Source organism: Corvus brachyrhynchos, unplaced genomic scaffold (genome assembly GCF_000691975.1).
Source record: "Corvus brachyrhynchos isolate BGI_N302 unplaced genomic scaffold, ASM69197v1 scaffold22, whole genome shotgun sequence".
NCBI lineage: Eukaryota > Metazoa > Chordata > Aves > Passeriformes > Corvidae > Corvus > Corvus brachyrhynchos.
This window is the reverse complement of record NW_008238355.1, coordinates 6,758,127-6,785,199: the sequence shown is the minus strand read 5'-3', so window position 1 is coordinate 6,785,199 and position 27,073 is coordinate 6,758,127. Positions and strand designations below refer to the sequence as shown.

Here is a 27,073-nt window from a genome sequence, read left to right as displayed (position 1 = left end):
GGACCAGATGAGGACTTTTGCTCCAAATGGGAAAGGAGAAAACCTCAGTCCGTAGAGATGAACCAGATGAGGACTTTTGCTCCAAACGGGAAAGGAGAAAACCTCAGTCCCTAGAGATGAACCAGATGAGGACTTTTGCTCCAAATGGGAAAGGAGAAAACCTCAGTTCCTAGAGATGCTCCCAGAGATAGTCCTAACGATGAAGATGATGAAGACCCTTTGCTCCCAGGGAAGGAGAAGGGCCTCTGTTTTTGTTTCTGAACGGCTCAACCTTAAAATTGTACCCCAAAAAACTTCAAGAGTGGACCCTCGAAAGCAGTTGCGGGAAAAGCTGCAAGTCGGGGGAAAGGACTCACACGCAGGCAGAGAGACTCCTCTTCCTAAATGGACTGAACAATATTTGGAAGTGGGCGGCTGTCTCGTTGTGATAATGTTTTCATAGCAATGAGCAAGAAGAGACTTCTCTTTCTAAATGGACTGAACAAGGTTATTATGGAAGTGGTAAACAGACTGAACATCTTAAGGGTTGTCTTTTTACATTGTCAGTGGGAGAAGGGAGGAAGGTGGGGGGAGGAGAAGTGTTCTGAAGGTGGTATAATTTTTTTTCCCACTTTTGGGTCTGTTAATAAACTTTATATTCTTTCAAGTTTGGTGCCTGCTTTGCATTTCTCCTAATTCTTATCTCACAGAAGATAAGCAGTAATGAGTATTTTGGACCAAACCACTACACATGGCCAGGGGACTGCTGAAGAAGCGCGCAATCACGGGACAACCAGGGTCCTTCCTGGGCAGGGGGAACACAAAATAACCAGTGGGGAACAGGATTAGGGTACACGTGACCAGGAAGCAGGGAGACCCCGTGCCTAGGCCGTGCCTCTAACCCAGGCTCCCCTTTCCCAGGACCCCGTGGCAGGGGGGAAGAACCCCAACACACCTCAGCACGGGGTTTGCGGGGGACGGGCAGCTGAGCGGGGCAGGGGCTGAGGAGAAGGACTTGGAGGTGCTGCTGGAGGAGAAGCTCCAGGAGAGCCGGCAATCTGTGCTGCCAGCCCAGGAAGCCACGCCCGTGCTGGGCTGCATGGAAAGGAGTGAAGAGCAGCAGGTCAGGGAGGTGATTGTGGCCCTCCAGTCCATTTCTTGAGACCCCACCTGGAGCGCTACATCCGTGTCTGGGGGCCCCAGCATAAGAAGGACACGGAGCTGCCAGAATGAGTTCAGAGGAGAGCGGTGGAGATCCTCAGAGAGCTGGAGCACCTGTGCTATGACGTCAGGCTGGGCAGAGAATGTGTTCCGATCGGCTTAGGGAGAGACGCCTGTGCCCAAATGAAAGCACAAATGACACCATATGGTGACAACATACAGATTTCATTAACATGGGTTTTATTTAACAAGAAATGTGAGGGAGAGAGATGGAAAGAAATAGGAAAGAGGTGGCAGAGAGAGAGAAAGAGAGCAGAAGAGCATCTGTTGGAACTAGACGATCTCCTCTGTGATGCTATAGAGGATGTGTGGATGTGTATTTTAACTTGACATTACTGTTATAATAATAATAATAATAATAAATAATAATAATAATAACAACAATAATAATAATAAATGGCATATTAGACCTGGTGCATCTTGTATATCCTTGAATCACTACTCATGTGTCGAGAGTCATGTGCCAAAAGGCATATGCCAATGTGTGGACTCTCCCTGGGAAGCATTGGGAGAAATATAAGAACAGTATGTAGAATATCTTGGGTAGAGAGAGGAAAAAAAATAAACAATTTCATGTGGTTACCGCCAAAAAATGCCGGAAGGACAGAAGCATGCATTGAAATATATGTCTGTCTGTGGCCATATTCTCTCAAGATCACTGTACAATGACTTACTGCTACTGCTGCTGCTACTCTTGATAGCACCAATACTGTACAAATAGCCTACTCAGCATGAGAAGTGCAGGAAGCAGATCAAAAGGTAATGTATTTTTACTTGCCCAAAGACCTGTGTACAAAAAAAAAGTATGGGACTTCTTTTACTAATTAGAATATGTGAAAAGAACAGCTGCTCCCTGGCCTCAGCAGTGCACCACCAACCCTGGGGATTCAGTATTCACGAAGCACAAATGATTCCTCAGAGAGACAATTCCTTCCATTTTACCATTTTATGTGGACTTTGACTCATTTTTTCTTTATTTGACCTCTTCTAAATCACAAAAAAGAAAGAAAAATAGGGCAGTTTTACAGGAAGTCCAAAGATGCCTTTTTTTTTAATGCATCAGTTCATGCAGTTGCAGTTCTCTAGCAAGATCAAATTTGTCCCTCTCTCTCTCTAGCTAGATCTGATATTTTCATTATTTCTATGGTAAAAATTAAAGAGAGAGATGTTAAACATCGCTTTAAAATAGTTTTCATAAATTTCTAAAGATTCTTGCTATACTACTAAAGACAGACTCTTCACAATTTACTTTTTAAGCTGTTTTCAAGTCAAAGACCATTACTTCTACATCAACTTGTTAAGGAGGATGGAAGAGGAAGGTAGTTTTATTTAGACTTTGAGTAAACATATCTTACAGAATTGAAATAACTTCATGGAAAGAAGGCCCTGAGCAGACAGCTTCAATTAAGCACTAACCTTCCAAGGGACTGACTGATGAGTGGGAGGAGCCTGGGGCTTACACATATCCACTTCCTTCTCTTTCCCATCTCTTTTCATGTTACAGTGAAAAGGGAAGAATGGTGCTTAAGAAGTATATACTATTTTGGGATTCTGGGGATGGGCAGGGAACTGATAGAGGATGGACCAGGAAACTTGTTTCTCTAAGAATGTTATAAACTTGTAGGAATGAGAGGACTTTCAAGGAAAAAGATGATGAGATGTTGACTCTGAATGCTTGTATGGAACTTTTAAGGACTCTTGCACTGCTGCAGTCTTTTCTTCTCTATGTTATGTTGTGGTCTGGTCCCTCTGATCCATGAGGCAATATGACACCGATATGAGACAACAGGACTTGTTCAGGAGGCTTAAGGAAAGATACATGTCCTGCTCTTTCTCAAGGAACCAAAGCCGGTAGGAAATACAGTGCACTTATAGGTCAGAATATGAAGAGAACGCCATATTCCATTACTAGTAATGGGGAATGCATGTGGTGTTTCCGAGGGTGAAACTGTTTCACAGTGCATTCAGTTCAGGAATAAACACCTATGCTACTTGACACCTAGAAGCATTTTCCCTAAGAGCCATAAAAGCCGTCAGATTATTGTATCCTTGGTCAATTATTTGCTCTGGTATATCACAGGGGATTATAACTTGCCAGAGGACAAACTTTAAGATCATGAAACTACTCTCTTGAGACAGAAGCACAGAAATCACTTCATACCCTCCTTAGACAGCCTCATAAAAGTGTTTCATCTAACACTGGAAACGCATGCTGTGAAAATTCATTAACAGTAGAGGATCAGACCAAGATGAATGGCTGCTATTCTAGTTTGCCTACAGGGAAGTAAGTGCTGTGGACTCCAATAGTCTTTTCACCATTTGACTGTGCTATGTTTGATGAATGCAAGGCCCACTGTGTAGTATAAGTGAAACCTGGAGAGATAAGGCCAAACCATTAGAGGGGGTGGCAGATGAAATCACCTGGCATAAATGAGAGAACTAGCCTAGAGAAGCTAGGGAGGCCTGAGAAGGAAAAGGAAAGATTACTCAAGAACAACAACAAAAACCCGACAAAAATCCAGAAAAGTTTTGCATAAGATAAAGAAGTATCACACAATTATTCTTGTTACTGTCTCAGGAAATTTGACTCAGATGACTAAATTTTGAAGTTCTTCTGCAATGCTGCAGAAGGTTAGTCCAGGGATTTATGACACAGCTGTGCATGAAAGACTGTGAAAAATAGACAGTGTATGTAAAAATGTCAAAATTGCAAAGGGTCTTACAGGAAATGTCAGCAGAGTGTCAGGATTAAGCTATCTCAGAAAATACAGATATTGCAGAAAGGTTCTGGAGATGTCCAGTGTATTTGCAAACACTGTTTTTATGGAGAAGTGGACACAGGTGTCGATTGAGCTTTAAGGGACTTGGGGAGCTGCTGCTAAACAAAATCCTGACTTTAGCATTAAAGACACATAGATTCCACTGATTTCAGCACTGCTATGAAGGAACTTCTCCCAGCTGCAAGTAAAGTACTTGAATATATGGAACTAATCTGAAAGCACAGTTTTGAATTAATACTATAGGAATGTATTCCTCTAGATAGAGAGACTATACAACCTTAGTGTAAGCACCTTTTATGCACATCAAATGTAATCTGTCTAACAACAAATGGAGGAAAATCACATTCATGACTGTTGGTTTATACTGTGGATAGGGCAGTCTCTACACTGAAATGATATCCATTCATGATAACTATTTCAGAATTTGCAGATATCTTTACAAATCCAGGAAATCTGCAGAAAAAACACTCAAAGAAAGAACTAAAGAAAGCTATGATCAGAAGGAAAAAATATATACAGTCAAAAGTAAACTAGAAGTCCAAGTTCTTAATTTTATGACTGTTGACAATTCCTCTGTGTCCACCACTTTTTCTGGTACTACCACTACAAAATATTCTTTGTACTTGTTATATTATAACACTCTCTGCATTTTCCCTTGTCATTCCTACCATCATTATCTTCTATGATTCCTGTCAGTTAGCTTTCTGATCTCAGCTGATTCCATTTTCAAATCTGAGCTGTAAATGGATCATCTTTTCCCTCCTAATTTTGTTTCTCCTACAAAGAGTCTGCTGTTTAACTGGAAATACGATTTTAAAATGAATGTGCAAAAATATGTTGCAAAGTTAGAAAGGTTCTTCCAAGTAAAATGGAGAATTATGAAGGAAATATAATGTACCTCCAGTAAACTACTTTGTCCCAGCTGTTATGTTCTACCATGGAAACAAACCATGCTACAAAAATGGTTTTGCTTACTTAAAAACTGTAGTGAGATCTTTGGATCCATTAGAGACATAGTACGAATCTGTAAGTATTTAATAACATATCCACTCATAAGGAAGCTAACAGAAGATCTGACATACCAGTTTGTACTTTGAATCCATTATGATTTCTTAACATACAGTTTGTTTAAGGAAACATTACTTAGCATGTGCAATTATTAAGTCTCAAATCTTAAGAGGCTCTGCTGTTTACCTGTAGTTAAGAAAGTTGAAACTGTTGTTATATAGCACAGTCTCAAATCTGAAGACAGAAAAGTTAGTAGAGTGGAAAGTACAGAGAGCAACAGAGACAGTGATCACGATCACTTATGAAGATGAACCTATTTAAGCAGCGTGTTTGTAATATAATTTTATATAAAATCATACAAAAAATTATGCCTGTGGGATTAAGAGTGCAAGGCTTAAAATGTGAGTCTACATAAAACCCAGTAATGGTTAAAAGGATTTAAGATGTAAGGTAGACAATCGCCTACAGCTTCAAAAAATGCTCTGTGAAGCTATATTATTCTTTGGTAGTTAAGCAGTGGGGTAGCAAGAAGTGGGTTAAGACACTTTTCTTAATGACAGCAATGATGCTATTTCTGGAATGATACATGCATGTGCCTAGGACTGAAGTTCTACGGAGTATGTTACCGGAGAATGAACACTGAGTTGTTGCTTGTTTTCTTGCTGCTTATTGTCTGAAACAAGTGGTGTAAACACAATTTACAGTGATTCTTAACAAGCTCAAAGAAACTCTTTTATCTCAGAGGGTGAAAACATGGCTTGATTGCAGCATGCAAGTAACTCAACATGATTGTATTTTTGAAGGGGGAATATTTGTTTAATCTAGTAAAGAATGGCCTAACAAGATAAGTACAGAGCAAGATAAACATACAACTACAAGGCTTAAGATTTTTAATCATCAAGACAATGCTCAATCAAACCAAAGGGGAATTAACCAAAGAGGTTCAGATCCTGATGCTGATTTCTGTGAGACTGAAGCAGCTCTGTGTCAGGAACTCCACTGAAGACTCAGTAAGAAGTATAATATGGGAAAACTAAGAACTAATTTTTCTGCCATTTAACTACCTTCAAATAATTTGAGAGGAAGCTTCAGCTGGATGCTGGCTTACATATAAGCATATAATGAATAACTCCACTCTAAATACCCACTAAAACATTAATTACTATGACTAAATCTCAATTAAATATGCTAAGCAAAAATGTCAAAAGTCAACTAGATGATTTTAAAGGTCATGTAGTCCAACTGTTCTGCAATGAGCAGGAATTTATTTCCCATGTCTTTGGAGAGACAGCAGGCCACTCAAATGAACCTGTCTGTTCACAGGTGATTAGCTGTGGAGATCTAAGCACAGAACTGACATGAAACATTCAAATGAGGGGATGTTTTGTACTTTTTCCCCTTTTGACATCTAGTAGGAACGAGGGCTGCAGCTGTGAGATATGCCATGAGATGTGTGGCTAAGGGGGCATGATGGCCTGCTGATGGAGTGATGGGTTATCAGGTGGAGAATGACCCCTAATGCTGCAATTAGCCAGGTGGAAAAGTGACTGATGCTGTTGTCACCTTTCTGCTCCACCTTTGCACAAGACCCATAGTTTGTAATCTCTGAGCTACTCTCGATATCTCATTCACATATAAAGTGGCTACCCAGCACCACCATTTTTGATGTTAATTACAGAATATTTGACTATAGTCTCACCTTCACTACTCCCAAAAGTATAAATTGGCATTCGAAATCCTCTAGGGCAAAGAATGAGAATATAACCACCTTTGCAGAAAAGCGAATGGGCTTGCTCATCTCCCAAAAGCAGGGGCACCTCTTTAGTTAAGTTTTGCACCTCCAACTGAGTTGGAATATACTCAGGAATACTTCTACATACTACTGTATATGTAGTACATGTACAAAGTGCGCTTATATTTTGAAGGTCTAGTGAATTTATCACTGGCAATCTAAAAGAATCTATAATTTATTGCTCCAATAAACTGCACTATTAGTGAATCTATGTTTGTGAAAGTTCCTGTTGAAGTTCACCAGACTTACAGTGCTGCAATGGTTAATTTCACTATTTGTGAATCTGGTTATGAAAGTTCTTACTGAACTCTACCATAATTATGCTGCTGAACTGATTTTAATCAGAAATGAGGCCCACCAACACCCAGACCCTCTGATTTCTGAAAACTAGCAGGAAAGCAATGGTGTTTATTTTATGCCAAAGTTAATGCAAGACATCTACATTTAGGAGTGGGTGACAACATTTTTGAAAAGAATAAAATTTTGAAAAAAGATTTTTAATTACCTCTGGAGAAAAATTTAAGAAGTTTAGTTCATAAGCATCACTACATAGATACGAATTGTTTTAAAACAGAAAAATATGGATTTGTGTGGTTGCTCTGCTATTGGTATGAGTTTTTAAGGAAAAAAGATTTCTAAAGAAAGCAAGAAGAAAGCTGGTTTCATTTTATAACCTTGGTGTTGTGTAATATAAATACAGCTTTTATATTAATTCAACTGAAGATCCATTCCAGTCTTTTTACAGACACCCTCATCAATTCCTCTAGAGACTGAGCATTTGACATAGAACAATCAACAAAACCAACTAATGTAATGACAGGGTTATTGAAACACAAAATTTGGGCCAATTAGCAGCCAATTAATGTTGGCTTGGAGGACGCTAAGAAAAATCAACAGAACTTTAAAGTACACATTAAGTTTAGGAATATGCTTAAATCTATCCTTGATCTGCAAGGCATTCAGGGGGATGCCTAATTCCCCTGAGGTGCATGGGATCTGATCACATGCCTGTATACTTTGTTGCACATTATCTCACTAACAACATCATTACAGATAGAACTTTGTTATTAAAAGATCTCTTTTTTCATTCTTACAAACAGCCAAAACAGCTGGTTTTATCCCCCTGTTTAGGCACTTTAAACTATCATCCTTTGACTTACAGATGCCAGGACTTAACATGGATACAATATTTGAAGTGAGGACTTTTCAATCCACAGTAAGTACTTTTCTTCTTGCCTCTCCCAACACAACACAACTCAAATGAGCAACTGCATGCAGTGTGATTATAATCTCCTTTCCACCAAAAGGAGAAATGGGGGAAATCTGCCTAATACTGCATGCATTCCTTCTAATTGAATTTTCCTATGTGAGTTCATTTCCTAGTAGTATCCCTATTGACAAATGCCTACAAGAAAAGTAACTTAGAATAACTGGTAAGTTAGAATTCTAATTATTATTTTTTTTTAAAATCCAAACACATATACAGACACGCAAATTGTCCCTGTCCTTCCTCATACAACATGACTGCATCAGGAGACCTCTGCTGCTTGGTGCCTGCCTGGAGGCAACGTGGGTCATAACCTCTGTTCCACTCACACTCTACATGTAGAACTTCTACATGCCAAGAGATGAGAAGAGATGAATGACTCAGCCATCATTTGACTTCTCCTATTAGACCACGGGACAACTCTTGTGTATGAATTTTTCAAACACTGAGACCACTGAAGATTTTTTTCTAGGCCTTTGTATAGTAACAAACCAAGCTTAAAAAGTGGGTTTGGCCACCCATGTAGATTAATTCAGAAGAATAAATCCTGAATTAGTCCTCAGAATGTGTCAGTGGTTATAGTTTACACAATGTACAATATGGTCTTTGGCTATCACTGTGCTATCACTGTATTACAAACAAGATCAAAGCTGCTTCACACAGTGAGGTCAACATTTGAAACTTTTGAATACTAGTAAAGCAACAGCAGCCAGACAGTGAAAGCAGACCACATCTCATGCCCAGTGTGAGTGGGTATAAAAGGCAGGAACCTTCAGAACTTCGTTCTCTCTCACTGGTCGGTATCAATGACAATGGGTCAATGTTATGATGTGTAAGGGCAAACATTTCCAAAGGATAGGCACAAAGTAGAATAATGCTTTCACTTTCAGAACACTTTTATCCTCTTATGTAGTATTTCATCACCAATCTTGAGTGGGAGCAGATGGAAATTGCAGGTGGCAACGTTTTAAAAGGGACAACCATGTGAGAATAGCAAATACCTCTAATAATTAAATCAAAACTAAGTGGATAGCTACCATAAATTGAGGGTCAAGATCCTCAAGAAAGCTGGAACAATCTAACTCCTCAGTGTTGTTGATGAAAATTTCAATCCATCCTCCTTTAGTCTATTATTTTGAGGTTTCAATATTGGTGTTTTTTCTTTGGTTGGTTGGAGTTTTTTTGTTTGCTTGTTTGTTTGTAGTTTTTTCTCGGTAGTTCAGGTAGTCATAAGAGATGATGTAAAGGATGGGGACAGGATTGAAGAGCTAGGGGTAAAGATACTGCAGGTGGTAGGATGAACACAGAGCCTCAAGGTTTGGTGGTATCTTGGGAAACTTAACCATCAGAAAAGGGTCTTGATTCTTCAACACAAATTCAGTGGTCTACAAGAATTTAGATTTTTTTTTCAGCATCATGTTTCCTGAAAGTAAGCAGACTGACTCGTTACCAAGATGTAAGAGCTGTAACACTTTCTAAGTAGGTTATATTAATTTCTTTATCAGCATTCCAATTCATGTGTAGATGAGGTCCTAGTTAATAAAGGGTATATGGATTTCAGCGTTTCAGCAGCTGGTATAATATAAAGCCCATCCAAACTCTGTATGTGAAAGCTTACATTTAACAAACTTTCCTCAACAGCTTATTTTCAGCCAGACCAGGAGACTTATAATGAGAAAAAGTGATTCAAACTTAAACCAGGCTATGGAAGAGTTTTTTGTAACTTCAGAAATGCTTTTTCTTTGCTTAACTTCTCTTTTTTTCTTCCTAAATGGGATTTCTGGCTCCAAATACGATTGTATGACTAGGAGCTGGTATTCATAAAACCCAATCAGCAGTTTTTTATTCCCAAGCAGTAACTTAGTGTTTATTAATAAACTGTCTTGTCCAAAAGACACAGGAGAGGGAAAACCCTGCCATACACTTCATGTTTAGTCTATCATATATATGCCTCTCATTAAGCCACTGTGCTTATACTACATGGGTTTAATATAGTTTCAAACTGTTTTCAAAACTGAAAATAACTTGCTTTTTTTGTTAGAAATTCACATAAAAATCAATGAAGACAGGAAATTAAACGCTTAAATGGCATACTATTCATGATTTAGTGAACTCTATCACTATAGAAGAAAGTATGGAAAAGTAGTATTAATACCTTAAACAATTCACACTTCCACCTCTCGGGGATATCTGAGGCTCTTTACTCCTGCACACTTCCTCCCCCTGACCACCATGTTTTTCTGCTGTTAGCTGGAAATGAGTTCATTTTGAAACAGCCAGTTCTGCAGAATTTATAATCTTCTCAGCAAAAGAGCAAGCACAGATGTTACCTTATTTGCTCCACACCTCAGAATTGGAATATTTTCCAAGAAGTTCTACCTGCCTCTCCTTGAGGAGACTTGAGGTCTTGTGCTGTTACCTGAAACTAAATCATATGACTAAAAGCATTATCCAGACTCTCCTTTATCCTGTTTACTGAATGGTTAGGACATTGCCTTACACTCGCATAACACTGAATTTTTGCCTCCTGGTTGGGAGGTAATATAGTAACTGTTTGTATCAGAAATTCCTAAAAGTCTCATAGGTTATGAGTATGCTTCTGATGAGGGCAAACTGAACACGTCACACTAGTTCATTCCTTATCAATCAGACCACAAGACAGGCAAGCCTCAGAATCAATTCTGCACTGTGACTCTGTACTTTTGGTAATTTTGGCTTTCTTGAGGTGAAAAAAAGTATAAAATATTAGTTAAGTAGATATAATACATTTCCCAGTATATATTTCCTAGAGATAATACCTTATCTAAGAGATATAATACGTTTCCTGAAGTATCTGCGATTTTAGTATGCAAACAACAGCAAAACAAGACATAAAGTGAGTGTTTGGAACAAATCAGTATTTTTTCTATTAATTAAATTACCTCTCTTTTTTTTTTCAGTAAATAAACAGAGTATTCAGTATTGCATGGCATAAGAAATTGTTTTGCTTTCTGACATTAGTTGATTTTGATTTTTAAAAATCTGAAAAGTGGATAGTTAACTAAACAGCTGCTCTTGAAAACTGCTCTTAGAAAGCAATGATTCCTTCTCCTTTGTAAAGAGGAAAAATGTACTTCCAGGTAATTATGTACCTCTGTATGTACATTAATGGTTTTCCTGCAGAAGTGCAATGTAAGATAAAAACTGAAATATACCAAAATGTGCCCCAGTACAACATACAAAAACTAAAGGCAAATATTTATCAAATGTCATTAGAAATTCAGCAAAGATTTTGAGGCATTATCATTTCCTTACTAACTGCAAAAAACTACTCAGAAAAAGGCAGTGCAGGAAAACACAATACTGTACACAAATGATATTTCACAAAGAACATTATACAGACAAGTACCTACAGTTTCTTAATGTGACTCAGTTGCTGTCCAGGAAAAAAAAAAATCCATTTAAAATAAATTCTGTAAAGCTAGAAGTGGGTACTCTGCCTCTGAAGATACAATCACAGTAGCAAGTAGGCAGAGGGATGTGTGCTTTTGCTATATGATTTATTACCAAATCTTTGACAGACAGGTAAAGCTCTCCCAAAGCAAGCATGGAAATTATTTCAGTATGGCTTTTTTCTTCAGTGAAAATGCTGGCACAACTCCCAAATGGTGCTGGCTTCCATTTTGTGCTCTCAGGCCACTTCCAGGTATGCTTATCTAGAAGCCAGAACTGAATGTCCCAGAGGAACAGAACAAGAACCCTATCTGGTCAGTCTGTCTTCAAACTATTTGCTAATCTTGCTAAACTATCTTCATTAATGATCTCTTTTCCGTAGGCAAGGATAAATCCACTTCTATAGGCTTTTGATTACTTAAAGTATGCTGTTGTCTTCCAAAAGGAAATTAATTTAGGTCAAATTGTGTATTACTTGACCTCATGTTATTGTTCTACCTTGTCCACAGAGAACAACAAAACATGTGTTTCCACATGCAGATTCACACAGTAATGTTTGGACAGGCAGAGTGGTTCTTCCTAGCAGCACTTCTGCTGAAGTTAAGTCACAGATCAACTTCTTAAATTTGTAGGACACCAAAAGCTTGAGCTTCTCATGGAATAAAACCCAAAAATATGAAAGTGCATGCAACAACCAAACCAAGTTACAAAATATGCAAAACACTTTCAAGCATGCCATGCCACCTCAGAAAGAACAACAATTTGGCTTCCACTGTACAAATGAAAGGAGAGAACAGTTCTTGGGAGGGCAATAAAAAGAGAATGAAGTTTTTCCTTAGCTGTCAAACAAATTTTTAGGAGGTCGTAAAGGAGAGTGACACGTATTCATTTGCTGTGGTGTTAGCATATGGCAGGTGAAATTCTATCTTGAATTCTGCCTCCCTGTACCTGGGCCAGCACTCAGAACCACTGCGACCTCTCCTTCTCCCTTTGCCTCTTTCCAACCCATCTCATCAGGCTCCTGTCACCTCTGTCTCCTTTCCCATTCCCACTCACCACAGATGACCTCATCAATGGCGAGGTCAGGGATGTAAAAGCTTTTTGTCTGCTCTGCCGCTTGCTTGAGCTGGGAGGAGAGGCACAAGGTAAGCTAACTCCCTACAGATCTTCTCAGTGGCATACGGGAAGCAACTCACCTGTCTAACTCGTCACCTCCACCTTATTTCATGGCAACAGGACCTTAGGAAACTCACACTACTCACTGCTGATAAAGGTTTATTAGTCCCATTCTGGCTGCCATCCAGAGGCAACTATACTGTGTCAGAGCAGAAGGGTCTGTCCCTCTCTGTGAATGCTCATATAGCTCCCCTGGGAACTCACAGCTGTAACTGGAGAGCACTATGTAGCATACTGGAGGAATTTTCTGAACAAATGAAGTAAGCTGGGTTCACCAGACACTTCACTGAAGCTCAAAGCAATGCTTGCTTCACAGTCCTCACTGAAAGGGAAAAGTAAGCAATTTTTCCTGGGTTTTGGTTTCAGCATCAGAGCTCAAGGCAGCCAGCCCTAGATGTAAGTAATTTAGTACACACCAGCTTGCATGGATTGCTCTCTGCAGTGTAAATTATGTTTCACCTGTCTATATCAGAAATCTTACAGTGCAAATATACCAATAAGTGTGATGATTGATGACCAATAAATACTAACTGATGAGGCTTCTCAGCAAATCTTTTATCCTCAACAGCTTTCTAAAAACCTCAGTACATCACTCCGTATCTATAATTGTGCAGCAATATTATATAGCTGTTTCACCTAAGAAATTACTTTAGTATTATTCACCAAGTAATTGGTAAATGTTCTTTTCCACTATGGCTCAGTCACAGGGTTTTATTGTGCCCTGATGGCACTGCTATAATCCTCTTCCACCTTGAATGCCCTAAAACACCTTGTATTTGTGGATCTGCTCATCCTTTCAAGTCCAGTTTTGGAAATCAGGAATGCTTTGTGAAAAGCCCACAGAACTAGGTCCCATAACCAGTTGGAGAAACAGCACAGCCAGGCGTTGTATGTTTTAGTAGGCTAACCAATTTCTATTCAAGTATGTTTTCAGAAGTTTTTTGTTTTTTAAATAATGTTTTCATTATGCTTATCTGTTTTCCTTATTTTTAGAAAATTTTTAAAAACCCATCCAATGGGGCCTATCATCACAGCAGAGGTAAATTACAGCTGCAGAAAGCTGTGCCTCTGTGCCTGTGTGATTCCAGTTTCAGCCTACCACTACAAAGCTCTTCCTGAAGTGGGGAACAAAAAGAAATGGTCAACAACAACAATACTCTGACTGATCTACTGAAGTTAGTTATATTAACCACAGCTTCACATTTATTTCTATTATTTAAACTATATTTACTTCCTCTTGATTTTAAGATATATGTATATATACATTAATATATTTGCTTTCTGTAGTTTTTCTATGCAGGCAAGATAAGGAAACTCATTTGAACAACCAGCAGGTACAGTGGAATTGATTAGGCACAAAGTCACCTCAGTCATTCTGAAGACACTATTTACTGTTAGCTCAAATTAAGCAAAATAAAAAATACAGACCAGCTGACTTCAAACTCTTTCAGCCAAAATCAGCAAACTGATTGTATATAATTCATCCAATTACTGGCTAACAGGTTATTTTGTCAACATCAGTGGAAGAGAAGAAATTTATTAGATTTAACATGATGATACAAAGGTAGCTGAGCTCTGGGAATGGGGTACGGGACATAGCTCTCTTCTGACTCAAAATTTTGAAGAGGATGTTAACTAGGGACTTCCTTTTTTCATTGCTATCCATTCATTCTGAGCAAACTGGACCTGATTCTGTAGGTCACTTTTGAATAACAGTTGGATTGGTAAAGTTTCGTATGCTAATTAGTCTACAAAAATATTCTGTTATTTTACTGTTAAGCACAGATGCCTCAGGATTCAGAAGTTATGCTAAAGAACTTGGGTTTTTCCCAACTTCCCTTGCTTTGAGGGAGGGAAAACAGAAGAAAATCACCTTTTCTTTCTTTTAAACTCTGTGATAGCTCAAAAGAGAAAGAAGGCCTGATTCTCTCTTGTAACTTCTTGCCATGGATATCACACAAACAAAAATGTATTATTTCTAGCCTAGAAAATTAAAATTACGAAAAGTGGTACTTGTGAAGAAAAAGCTTGGAGAGGAAGAACATTAATCAGATATGGCCTGACGAAGTCTTTGACTAAAACTACTTCTGTCAACAAATCTGAACTGCACTTACGGCCTTGTTAGAAACTGTGCCAGTTCAGTGGGCAAAGGTATCAATCTTAGCCCACAAAGAAGTTACTTATTAATCCAAATGCAAGTCTCTATATGACAGTTTACTTATTACCTTCTCAAGAAATGACTCAAGAGTAATTTCTTATTACTCTTATTACTTTCTCAACAACATGCCAGCAACCTAAAAACCTCTTCCAGCACAGCAATGACTGAAACCATTAACCAACCTTGAACTCATTTTTTCCCCTTTACCTTACAAAGCTAAGAAAGATTAACAAAAGCAGCTATGGAAACAATAACAAACACAGTCATATGAGGATAACTGGTAATGTCCCAAGTCAGTCCTGAAGTCACCCCATTCACATATTTTTAGCTAATCTCTCTGATGAAATACCATGGTCACTAATACTTTACTGATTGATGTCTTTCAACAAAATGACAGCAAACCACTACCACCAAAGATGTTGCAAATACATGGAGTTAATCAGTGGATGTAAATGCAATCAGTCCAGAACAGTCCCTTCCCAGAGGGTCTGAAAGTGAGGATTTTCTTCCACTGGAGCAGAAATGAGGAATTTTGAAAGTTGTACAAAGCAAACAGTGAAGTCTACTTGATGCTCTAAGGTCTTTTCTGTGTTAGACTGGCAATTGCGGCACAGCTGCAAGGTAGTGTGGCTAGACAACATGACTGGTTCATAAATAGAGACTGCTACCTTTCTGATAGAATTACAGGCAACTGTACAAGCATCTATTATCAGAGCATCTCTCCTGTGAGAAAAGACTAAGAGAATTGCGGTTGTTTATCCTGGAGAAGTCTCCAGGGAGACCTTACTGCAGCCTTTCAATATTTGGAGGGGCATCATTAAGAAAAATGGGGACAAAACTTTTAGCAGCACCTGTTGCTGTAGGACAAAGGGCAATGGTTTTAAAGCAAAAGGGGGTTGATTTAGGTTAGACATAAGGAAGAAATTGTTTACAAGGAGAGTTGTGAAATGCTGGACCAGGTTATCCAGAGATGTGGTAGGTGCCCTATCCCTGGAAACATTCAAGATCAGGTCAAACGGGGCTCTAAGCAACTTGATGTAATTGAAGCATCTTCCTGCTCATTGAACAGTGGGTTGGACTAGAAGGCCTTTAAAGGTCTCTTTGTTCCAAACCATTCCATAATTCTAAAATTTTCACCTGGCAAAAATGAGGATATTTTTAAAAACATCATGAGTACAAAGTTTCACTCCAGGCTTTAACTGTGACTACCACGTCAAAAAAAAAGGGTTTTTTTGGAAAAAATACAACTTCTGTCAGACAGGAAATAGCATAAACAATCCATTTATTTCAACAATGAAATTGTTACTTATTAAAAAGAGTGTAATTATAACACTAAATTGTCAGTCTTGGTGGCTTTCTCCTTCTGCTTCAGGACAAAATACATTTATGTTGGGGACAGTGAATTAAGCATTAAATACAAGTGGGTTCTCACAAGTTGTGGCTAAGTTCCTTCCATTCTCATTGCTGAAAGCTTATCCTCAAATAAGTAATTCCCAAAACATCTTGCAATAGGAAGAATTCATGAATGAAAGCATCAATAAATGCTTCCTACTGCAGGGCTCACCACAAATTTTTTGTAATACTTCTAAGGAGTTTACAGACCTTTATTAGCTACATAAAAATGTCCAAATTTGCTTTTTCTGAACATATTCTTCCACCCCTTTTCAAAATATCAAACCGGAGAATGGAACATTAGCATGAAACGGTCAGTGACCCTGTATGTACTTACCATGTACCACATGCTTGGCCACTTGGGATCATTGAAATAAGTGGATTGGGTACCACCAGGCTTATAATCCCTCTTTATCCTTCTTTTAACCACCTGCTGTTGTATCCACTCCACCTGCCAACCAGAAAAACATATGGAAAGTGTTACGGTTCTGTGGAGATTATCAAGAAATGTGAGAAAACTTGGGATCCTTCTCATTACCATACTCCAAGGCATATTTCATGTTAGAGGGTTCATTTTGGCAGTAGAAATCGTGCAAATCACCTTGACATACTGTTCACTAAGGAATACATTCAATTTAACTAGTGTTACAAATCTACCTGAATAATTACTTAAATACCCTACTAGAAGTATTTCATTGGGCATCATCTTTTAAATACTATTATTTTACTATTTCTCTTTATCAGACTTATTCTTCTTCTGAATTCATAAAAACTCATACACAAAATATAACAGCATATTACAATGAAGACTTAACTGAATTTCTAAAAGGGTGGGTTTGTTTTTATTTTTATCTTTCCGTTCTGGAAAACAAGAACATTAAAAAATACATTCAAAAGTTTTGCTTGATCAGTATCTAAATCACCTTCACCACTTGGAGAGAATAAAACCCCAAAACTACACCTTATTTTAAGTAAAGTGACTCTTTGTCAAGAGCTTCTCAGAGAGGCACTCTGAAACTTCATTTCATATTAAGGACTTCCCTGGGAGAAAGAGTTGGATACTGAGCAACAGCTCTAATTAAAACAAACACAAAAATGGGCTTGAAACTAGAAAAGAAATATAAGGGTTAAAAATCTAATTCTGAAAGTTATTTTTGTCTGTCTGACACCTCTTCAAAGATTCATGACACGTCCAAAGAAAGGCAACACCAAAAGTGACATCAACCTCAGAGCAGAGAGGACTCTGCAGCTATTTCTGCATTAGCTATTCTAAATGGGAGTTAGTTTCAATAAATGTAAATAATATGAACTAACCACAAAAAAATCCCATGTTATATTTACACACATCCAGCAGCTTATACTTCCGCTGAATTGTTTCAAGGCATATAACTATAAAAACTCAATTCACCTCTCTCCAAGCAAAACAGCCATCTTCTCCTAGCAGCCAGCTCTGCACCTTTTATTTGTGCTCTTTATGAATATCTCTGTATGCACAGAAACATACAAATATATCAAAGAAGTTACTTTCAGCTCACATATCTCTTTGTCACTGGTCAGAGATGGTATTAATATTTTCCCTTCGCAGGCTAATCTCTCTCCTGTGCATTCACTTCAAATCCTTAGACAGACATACCACTCTGGCCTCTACTTAGTCAGAAAAAAATGCAGGAAGACATCTCTGAATTTCTCCTGAGAGGATTCCTCAGACAGTCCTTATAGAGGCTGGCAAGGCATCATGGGTTTTTTCATAAAGAAGAAACTAAATTTTCTCCTTCCCAAGAACTAACATCAGGATCAAAAGGATTCTTCTAGAGGCTAAATTATGCAGTCTAAGAACACAGACTATCAGCTAGTGCCGACACTGAAACCGATTTCTCTGTTAAATCTTCTAGGAACAATCATAAGTTGCCTTCTGGTTCTATGAGAACACAGAAATTTGACAGTGCACCTTTCTCTCTTGCTTATTGTCTCCTCTTCCACTACAGTTTGAAATCCCTCATGAGAAGACCAGAGCTAACCGCTCCCTTCAGATCTGACTGGATCCAGGTGTCCTCTGCAGGAAGTGATGGCTAGTCAGTCTTAGGCCTTTTGGTGTAACAAAGTCTGGAGGCCTGTAAGACACTCAAAGCATATCTGGGCAAAGGTCAAAGAAAGGAAACTCAAAAGACTTTGGTAAGAACTAAGCCTAATGGCTGCTTTAAACTGGGATCAACAATCTCTCCTCCATGAAAAGACTGGTCTTTAACTGAATAATGAACCCTATTCTCCTGACTTTTGCTGCTAATATATGTTTTTTTTCCCAGACCCTCACAACAGAAGCTTGTTATTCTTCAAAGCTTCTTTTCTTGTGGGTAGCCCATACCTCCCAACACATCACAAACCAAGAGATTGGCATCCTATGTACTGTTTGGTCTCTGACTCCCCACCTGCCTGGACTGCCACAGACCACGGGCCTTTCTTCTTCTATTACTGTTATTTAGCAGTCATTAACAAAAAAGCTTCAACAGGTCTGAAAAAGCAACCATGGCTTTCAGGGCTTATACAGATCCACTTTCCAAGTCTTCTAACGAGATTTGGGTCTCAGTGCTAGAAACATGTTCAACTGAGTGGAGGGTCTCAAGCTCCTACGATGCAAGAATATTTACTGTTATCTTGACTCACCCTTTCCTGAAGGGATTAACCACTTGAGTGTGTTAACCATGCTGACAAAGTTGTTTAAGTCAACAAATTTCAACACTTCACAGGCCAAAAGCACACAGAGCACAACATGCCATGCTTGGTAACTCACTCCTATCTTGAGTCTTCAGGGAGGAATTAAACATGCCTACCACCAACATAATGTGAGGATCTGACGGTGTTGCAAAAGTGTCCGCAAAAACAAACCAATGAGACGGACTCAGCAGAAGAGGATTAAACCTTCTACCACTGTTACCTCTAGTTCAGACGCATGAACATTAATGAAAGAACTCACCAACACTACTATTGCCTAGAGGAGCCATAAATCAGAGACCCAGGGCATCTAATCTGGCATTAGGGACTCCTGTGCGTCAAGGCTTCTATAGGAACTACAACTAGCAACTGTGAGGATTTTTGGAAAACACCTTCCTTTTGTTAACAGAACCAAAGAAGTATAATACATTCCTGGAGCCTGTGCAACGCACAAATTTAAGCAGAACTTCAGCAACCTAATACCATTTCTGCATGGATAAAATGAAAGGAGTTTTCCTGGCTAGACAAACTCTTTGCCAAACTCTTTACTTGTTCACTGTGACGTTGTCTCCATTGATTACTGCCTGTTCAGGTACAAATATCTGCTGATCAATAAAAAGATTTAAATATAAAGGCAGCATAGTACTGGTGGAGACTAATGCATGCATACATTGCTGCCTCAAAAAAAAGCCCAATTAATTTCTTTTCTCCATTTCCTTTATTTCAGATAATATTATGGAGAATATTATCACTTATTCAGTCCAAGCAATCATAAACACTGCAGAACTGCACACTTCCAGTTTATTGGAACATATATAATTTGACACATAAAGAATTTTCAATATATGTATATGTATGTACTTGTCCAAGAGTTTATATCAACTGAGTTAATCTGCAAGCCTACAGTATAGTAGGTGGTTATATTTTAGTGAGATATGGGTAAATTTTTCTTTTGTATCTTATCTAGCACCTTTTCACAAAAGACTGTCTGTTGCAGGGCATGCTAGATGTTGCCCATAATTCCTATTTCCTCAGCTCCTAGCAAAATTAGGGAAAACATACGAAAGAGAAATTTTGCAGAAGGGCTCTGCAGCTTGCATGATCAGACTCAAACCCAGTAAAAGAAACATAACTTCTTGTCTTCCCACAAGACTTAATGATAATTTTATGTGTGCACTGAATTGCTCTAAGTAAATGAGCCATTTAATTTCATACAAATGCAGACGTGGGTAAATGGCACATTTGCCTAAATATGCATATGGGAAGATAGTGCAGGTAGCTCTTTAATGATGGAATGCAAGTGTCTAGATGGAATAGAGTGGACTCATATAGAATATTGCAGTTGTAAGGGAGCTACAATGATCATCTAGTCCAACTGCCTGACCAATTCAGGGATGAACAAAAGTTAAAGCACAGTACTGAAGGCCTTGTCCAAATGTGTCTTTAACACTGACAGGCCTGGGGCATCAACCACCCCTCCAGGAAGACTGATCTGTTTGACCAACGTCTCGGTAAAAAAATGCTTCCTGAAGTCCAGTGTGAACTTCCCCATATGCAACTCTGAACTATTCTCACATGTCCCATCACTGTATACCAGGAAGAAGAGATCAGCACCTCCCTCTCTCTGTCTCCTCCTCAGGGAGCTGTAGAGGGCAATCAGGTTGCTTCTCAGTCTCCTTTTCTTCAGACTAGACAAACCTGGTATAAAACATTAGGACTCATGTTGTACACTACAGACAACCACATCAGTGAAAAGGGGAAGTCAAACTGACCACTCAGTCAGTGACCATGCACTGCTACAAGGGAGACAATGCAGGATGCTAGACAGAGTAACTTAAAACATCCCGACATGCCTGATCACAGTCTTACTTATGGCTTTGCCTGGAAGACTTTAAGCAAATTCCTAATGTTGACATCTGCTGATTAATTGTTTTTATTCTGAGTTTATATTGATACAACCTTTTAGAACTTAATTTAAAACATCACTAGAAGACAATTTATTCATCTGACAAGTAAATGCATACAATTTTGTTTACAGAAAATACCACTACTACTTAAATAGAATAGTTTACACTGTACAATCACTAGGTTATATTGATGAAAACAAGGTCAAGACTCGGAAGTTATTTTAGTATTGTGACACATACTACCTTTGAGTATTTTATGGGTATTCATCCACAAGTTACTGCAGAATGCCCGGTATATTTTGGTTTTGTTTGATTCTGTATTAAAGGAGCTCATTTGTATAAAAAGAATCTTTCTGGAGTAATTATACAGATTCTCATTTCTTGTGAAAAGGTGAGTCTGTGTAAACAATGAAGTTCATTTTAACATTTCCATAAATTCACACTTACTGAGGGGTAACAAAAGACATTTTCCCATTGACCTCAGCTTCAAAAGTTCTATTCCATGAGTGTCTAGAAATCAAAGCCAAGCCAGACTGAAGACCAAGCTATTTTTAAAATTCACAATTTTCAGTCTCCTCAATTCAGGACTCACAGCATTGTTCTGTGCATGATGCAGTTTTTCTTCACAAACCTGCATGAAATACTGCTATGGCAATAAAAGCTGCTCTGAGCTAATTCAAGCACTTTTTCTCTCTCTAAGTGCTACAATTTGAAATGAAATGTTATCTCTGTGTGAATCAAAACCACTTTCTACCATTTTCAGCCACATTGATTCAACAGAATTCTTGGGAAAGGAGCCCCATGTAGGTATGCTGCAGTAAGATCTCCCTCACCCAGTGTTAAACACTGGGAAAATAAAAAGTTTGATAAAGGAAAAAAAAATTACACACTGGAAGAAAATCCCACCAATTTATCAAAGCAGCATGGTTTTTAACATACAAACACTGTTGCGAAAGAGAATTTTTTCAAATATACATGAGAGGGTCTGCTGGAGTAAACATTTCAAAATTATTGAAAATGTGTCAACGCTAACATGTGAAAATGCCATTACTATATAGCAGAAGTTACAGGCAAGCTGAAGGTGTAATCCTTTCCATTTTGAGGAAAATATGCTTGGGGTAAAAAAAATTTCTAACTCTGAAGTAAGTTATAAATTTCATACCAGAATCTGTGACTTACGACAAAATTAAATGTGAAGGTGTGGGTCTGGAGTCTGTGAAGAAGAGATCCTGAAGGTGCCACTCCTAACTGAAACTGTAACTGTAACCCTTGTACTGCCTCATTCACTTCCATCTGTCCTACACCTGTAAGAAGAAATTGGAAATTCCTTCTAACATAACAAGAGAGCAGGTGCCACAGGAACACTGCAGATTAAAGATAAAAAGAGAGAGAAAACCTAGAAAGGGGACATGGAAGGTAACACCCAGAGAACAGATCAGCAAAAGGGGGCTACCTTATCATATGGAAAACAGGCCATGAACAGCAATGCAGCACTCTTACTTGGAATTTGTCTACAGACAGATTGCTCTGGGCAAGCATCCTCCCTCCCAGCTAGGATGGTCTCATGCTGCATATGTTACACTTCATTCTTTATTTGCCTAAAGACCCTCAACTCATGTATACATGAGTTCTGAAAGACCCTGCTACAAAAGAACAGAAGTGAGGATGGCACTCTCAGAGACAGAATATGAGACTGTGCTGTCCCAGAATAGGCCGTAGGAGAAAAATTGCTCTAACAGTTCCTATTTTAGTGGGAAGGGATGCCATCCAGAGGGAGATTGACAGACTTGAGACACGGGCCCATGTGAATCACATGGAGGTCAACAAGACAAGTGTAAGGTCCTGCACCTGGGCTGGGGTAATACTAAACCTCAATACAGGTTTAATGAGTGGATTGAGAGCAGCTCTGCAGAGAAGGACTTAAGACATATGGTTGGATGAGAAACTGAACAAGACCCAGCAATATGCATTCACATCCCAAAAAGCGAACTGTATGCTGGGCTGTATCAAGAGACACTTTTCCTCTACCTCACTCTCTAGAGTGTTGCATCCAGCTCTGGGGTGCCCAGCATGAGACAGGCAAAGGAGGGCCATGAAGATGATCAGGTGGCTGAAGAACCTCTGCTATGAGGAAGAGCTGAGACTGTTTGGATTGTTTAGCCTAGAGAAGGTCTTTGGGGAGACCTTACAGCAACCTTCCTGTTCTTGAAGGAGGCCTACAGGAAGGATGAGGAAGGTCTCTTTATCAGGGAGTGTAGTGATAGGATGAGGGGTAATGGTTGTAAACAGAAAGAGAGTAGGTTTAGATTAGATATTAGGTAAGGTGAATGTTCTTTACTCTGAGGGTGGTGAGACACTGAACATGTTGCCCAGAGAAGCTGTGGATAACCCCATCCGTGGAAGTGCTCAAGGCCATGTTGGATGGGGCTTTGAGCAGCCTGGTCTAGTGGAAAGTGTCCCTGCCTGTGGCAGGAGAGTTGGAATGAGATGATCTTTAATGTCCTTTCCAACCCTAACAATTCTATGATTCCATGTTTCTAACAAATCCAGTAAGTACTTTAGTTGTCCTGTCATGAAGTTTTCTGTAATACCCGCTCTACTTAAGTGTATAATTTGACAACATTCTGTTTTTGCATTTCACTTTGTAATGAAACCAAAAGGTCAATGATTTAGGGTTAAAGTGTGTAGGAGGACATATCAATATCCAAAGGCCATATCCAGGTTAGTGAACAACTGAGGCCCGAGCCATTACTCAGGAATGCAGGAGAAGTGATAAAGACTGTTGACACACCTACTGCTATCTATGTGCAGTCACAAAAGAGAGACCCCCAAAAACTGGACTACTCATCTTAAGAAGAATTTTGCGTCATTTTTTGGACCATAATTAAAATCCTAGCTATTTTCTTAACCTATTATTCTTTGACTCACAAAAGAAACAGCCAGTTTTCACCATAAAAATAGATGAAGACAGTTGGTAAAGTAGATGTTGACATAGGTCAAGATCATGGAAAATTATTGCAGATACCATTTCACAAATGCAGGGGCTTAAAGTTGGAGAAAAAGTGAATGACTCCAGCAGTGCTATGTGATGCATTCTTGCTGACTGAGAAAGTGCTTCTTCAGCAAGGTCAATGACAATCCACAATCAAAGCAGTTGTCATAATTATGCTACAGATTCTGAAAAAAAAGTAACATAAAAGAAGAAACAGGTGTTAATACAGACTGAACAGAAACCAGAAAAGCAGAGGAGAAAAGACAGCAGATAATCCTTGAAATTACCACTTAAGCCCAAAGAAATATATCTTGCACAACAGCAGGCCAAACTACTGCAGTGTTTCCCATGGACCAAAGCTAAAATCCATTGCACATTTTTCCACCTCATAGCCACAGAAAAGCCAGTCAGTCCTGATATGACTTAAGTGGTTTCTATCTGCTTTGCTATATATTTGTGATCAACTGTAGCAGTATAACCATACTTCCACATCCATGAGGTACAAGAATTCACAGCTAAGCATTTTAATGTAACTGAAATGTCCTTCGCCTTTCCCTTGCAGCCTTCCCACCCCTAGAGCTACAAGCTCTTCACATAAACCCATACATACCAGCCTAAAACTGTGGCAAAAAAGTCTTCTTCATTTAGGAACAAGGCTGTAGAGGAATAAATTGTGAACAGAAAAGGGAACAGCCTGGCTAGTGATGAAGGAAGACAGGCTATGTCCCGAGGCAGTTTAATAGCAGCCAGAGCTGCTGGGAAGGGCAAAAGCATCACACTGAAATTCTGGAAAAGCTCAGCATATCTGTTGCTGGCCAGGATTCATGGATGACTGGAAAACCAGGGAACAATCAAAGGCAAAAGGACCCACAATTTCTCTCCTTGGGGAAGTCTTGACAGGTTTTCTATTCATAGGTACAGCTGTAGTAACTGATAAATGAACATGGCTACAGCCACTGCCCAACCTCCTCCCTTCTTGAGTGTTGTACCACAGCTGACCACAAAGCAGCTCAAAATTACAGGATTGAAATCACACAGCAGTTTTGTGGGAGAGCTGAGAACAAGTTTCAGGGAGCCTGGGCTCCTGGCCAGTGGCTTCCAGCAGCACCAGCCCCAGCTGTCATATGCAAAGAGCAAGCATCTAAAGCAGTTGGGAATTTTTCCCTTCCTCAGGTCTGAAATGGCCTAACCAACTCAGATGTTCTGGTTCAGTTTCCAAAATAACTCAGCCTTAGAACAGTGAGGAAAAGTCTACAGCACAAGCTCAAAAGCAACTTCTATGTTTATACAAGGTAGTTTATAAGTTTTAGCCACAGGTCACACACCTCACATTGTAACAACTCAAGGGCTAAAAGCTCACAATTTTGAACACAATTTTAAGAGGCCTCTAATTGACAGGTCTGCTTGGTACAGTATCTAAAGCTCTGCTTACACCATTGATTACAATGTTAGTATCTAGAAATACCTAGTCTTGGGACAATGTAATCATCTTGAATTTCAATGTACCGGGAGGATTAGTGTTAATATCACTCCGAATGTAAACTTGTATGTTGCAACTCCATCTAACTTAGGCCTAAAATTGCATGTTCTTAATAAACCAAAAGGCTGACCCAGTGCTCACTAGAGGATAAAACTTTAAGCTTTCTAAACTTCATTAGCTTTGGAATCTAACATCTGGCAGCTGAACTATCTTGGATTTCATGTTTGAATTACTGTAGCAATTATTATGAATATTAAAAAAAACTGTAGAAATTTCTGATGTGATCTTTTTCTTTCCTTAGGTCAGTCCTTCAACTCATGTCATAAATCATTTAAGTCCTTGTGACATCTGCAAGTGCTAATTTAAGATGGCCTTAATTCATTTAATGACATCTTTGGAAGACAAATCTCTCCCACAGGGTTAAATTCAAATGTCAAAAACACCAGTGTAATTCCAAAAGTGTTGATTCAGTCAAGAGTTTGCCATGGTTTCAACTGCCATTTAGAAAATCCACTGAGAATTAGTAAGACAGTAAAAGTATTCCATAATTAAGTGGTATGTAATATCCATCAGTGGTATACTGGACTTACTAAAGTAAATACATCTTCTGAGCAGTCTCTTCACTGACCAAAACCCTCTTAATAGAACATAAGAAAGTACCACAAATAACTCAGCCTATTTCCAGAACTTTTGCTTAATTTTTTAAGGAAATTTTTCACATAAGTCTGCCATGGAAAAATTCAGTCACAGAGCATATACTAAATATCAAATTAAGCAGTTTTCTGATCAGAGTACATTAAACCACAGGAAAACTCGATCCCGTTTGGGTTTATTTGATTGTGCCTGTCTATCCTTAATCATAAGGAAAATTTTTTTTTTTCAAGCCGACCCTGCTTATAGCATATACTTAGAAGTAGTATTTAAAATTCAGAATTGAGCCAAAGTGCTTGTACTAAGCTTTAGTATTAGATTTTTGTTGAATTTTACACTTTATGGAAGTATGAGTGGCATACTTTACAGCACCCCATTTCCCTAGTTCCTTGGCATTTCAGATGCCTTTGTAGCACAATTTGATAATTACTCTTACTTAGAATAATACAATCACTAACGTTGGAAGAGACCCTTGAAATCGTCAAGTCCAACCATCAACCCAGCACCACTACTGTGTTCAACATTAAACCATGCCCTTTAGTGCCATTTCCACAGGTGTTACGAACACCTCCAGGGATGGTGACTCCACTTCCCTGGGCAGTTCCACTTTCCATTTTTTTTTTTTTCAAATATGTAATCTAAACCCTTCCCTGGTACAACTTGAGACCATTTCCTCTCATCCCGTTATTTGTTACCTGGGAGAAAAGCCTAACTCCCAGTTTCCTACAGCCTCCTTTCATGTAGTTATACAGAACAATAAGGTCTTCTCTAGTCTTTTCTCCAGGATTAACATCCCCAGCTCCCCCAGCTGCTCCTCATAGCACCTATTCTATAGACCCTTCACCAGCTTCTTTGCCCATCTCCGGACTTGCTCCAGCACCTCAGTGTCTCCACTAAAGTGAAGAACCCAGAACTGAACACAAGATTTGGGTATGGCCTCACCAGTTACTTCCCTGCTGGCCACACTATTCTTGATAAAAGCCAAGGATGCCACTGGTCTTGGCCACGAAGGACACACTGCTGACTGATGTGCATCCACAGTCAACTTGCAACCCCAGATCCTTTCCCCCGGAGTTTTTTTTTAGCCACTCTTCCCCCAGCCAGTAGTGCTGCATTGGATTGCTGTGAC

General features: G+C 39.0%; 1 protein-coding gene across 1 annotated transcript in view; it reads right to left on the bottom strand.

Annotated features, from left to right (window-relative positions):
* PCSK5 (proprotein convertase subtilisin/kexin type 5) overlaps positions 1-27,073 on the bottom strand; it is a 209,562-nt gene that overhangs the window by 168,016 nt on the left and 14,473 nt on the right. The window contains 1 exon segment of the mRNA XM_017735342.1: positions 16,543-16,656. Within this exon segment, the coding sequence (XP_017590831.1) occupies positions 16,543-16,656 (114 nt within the window).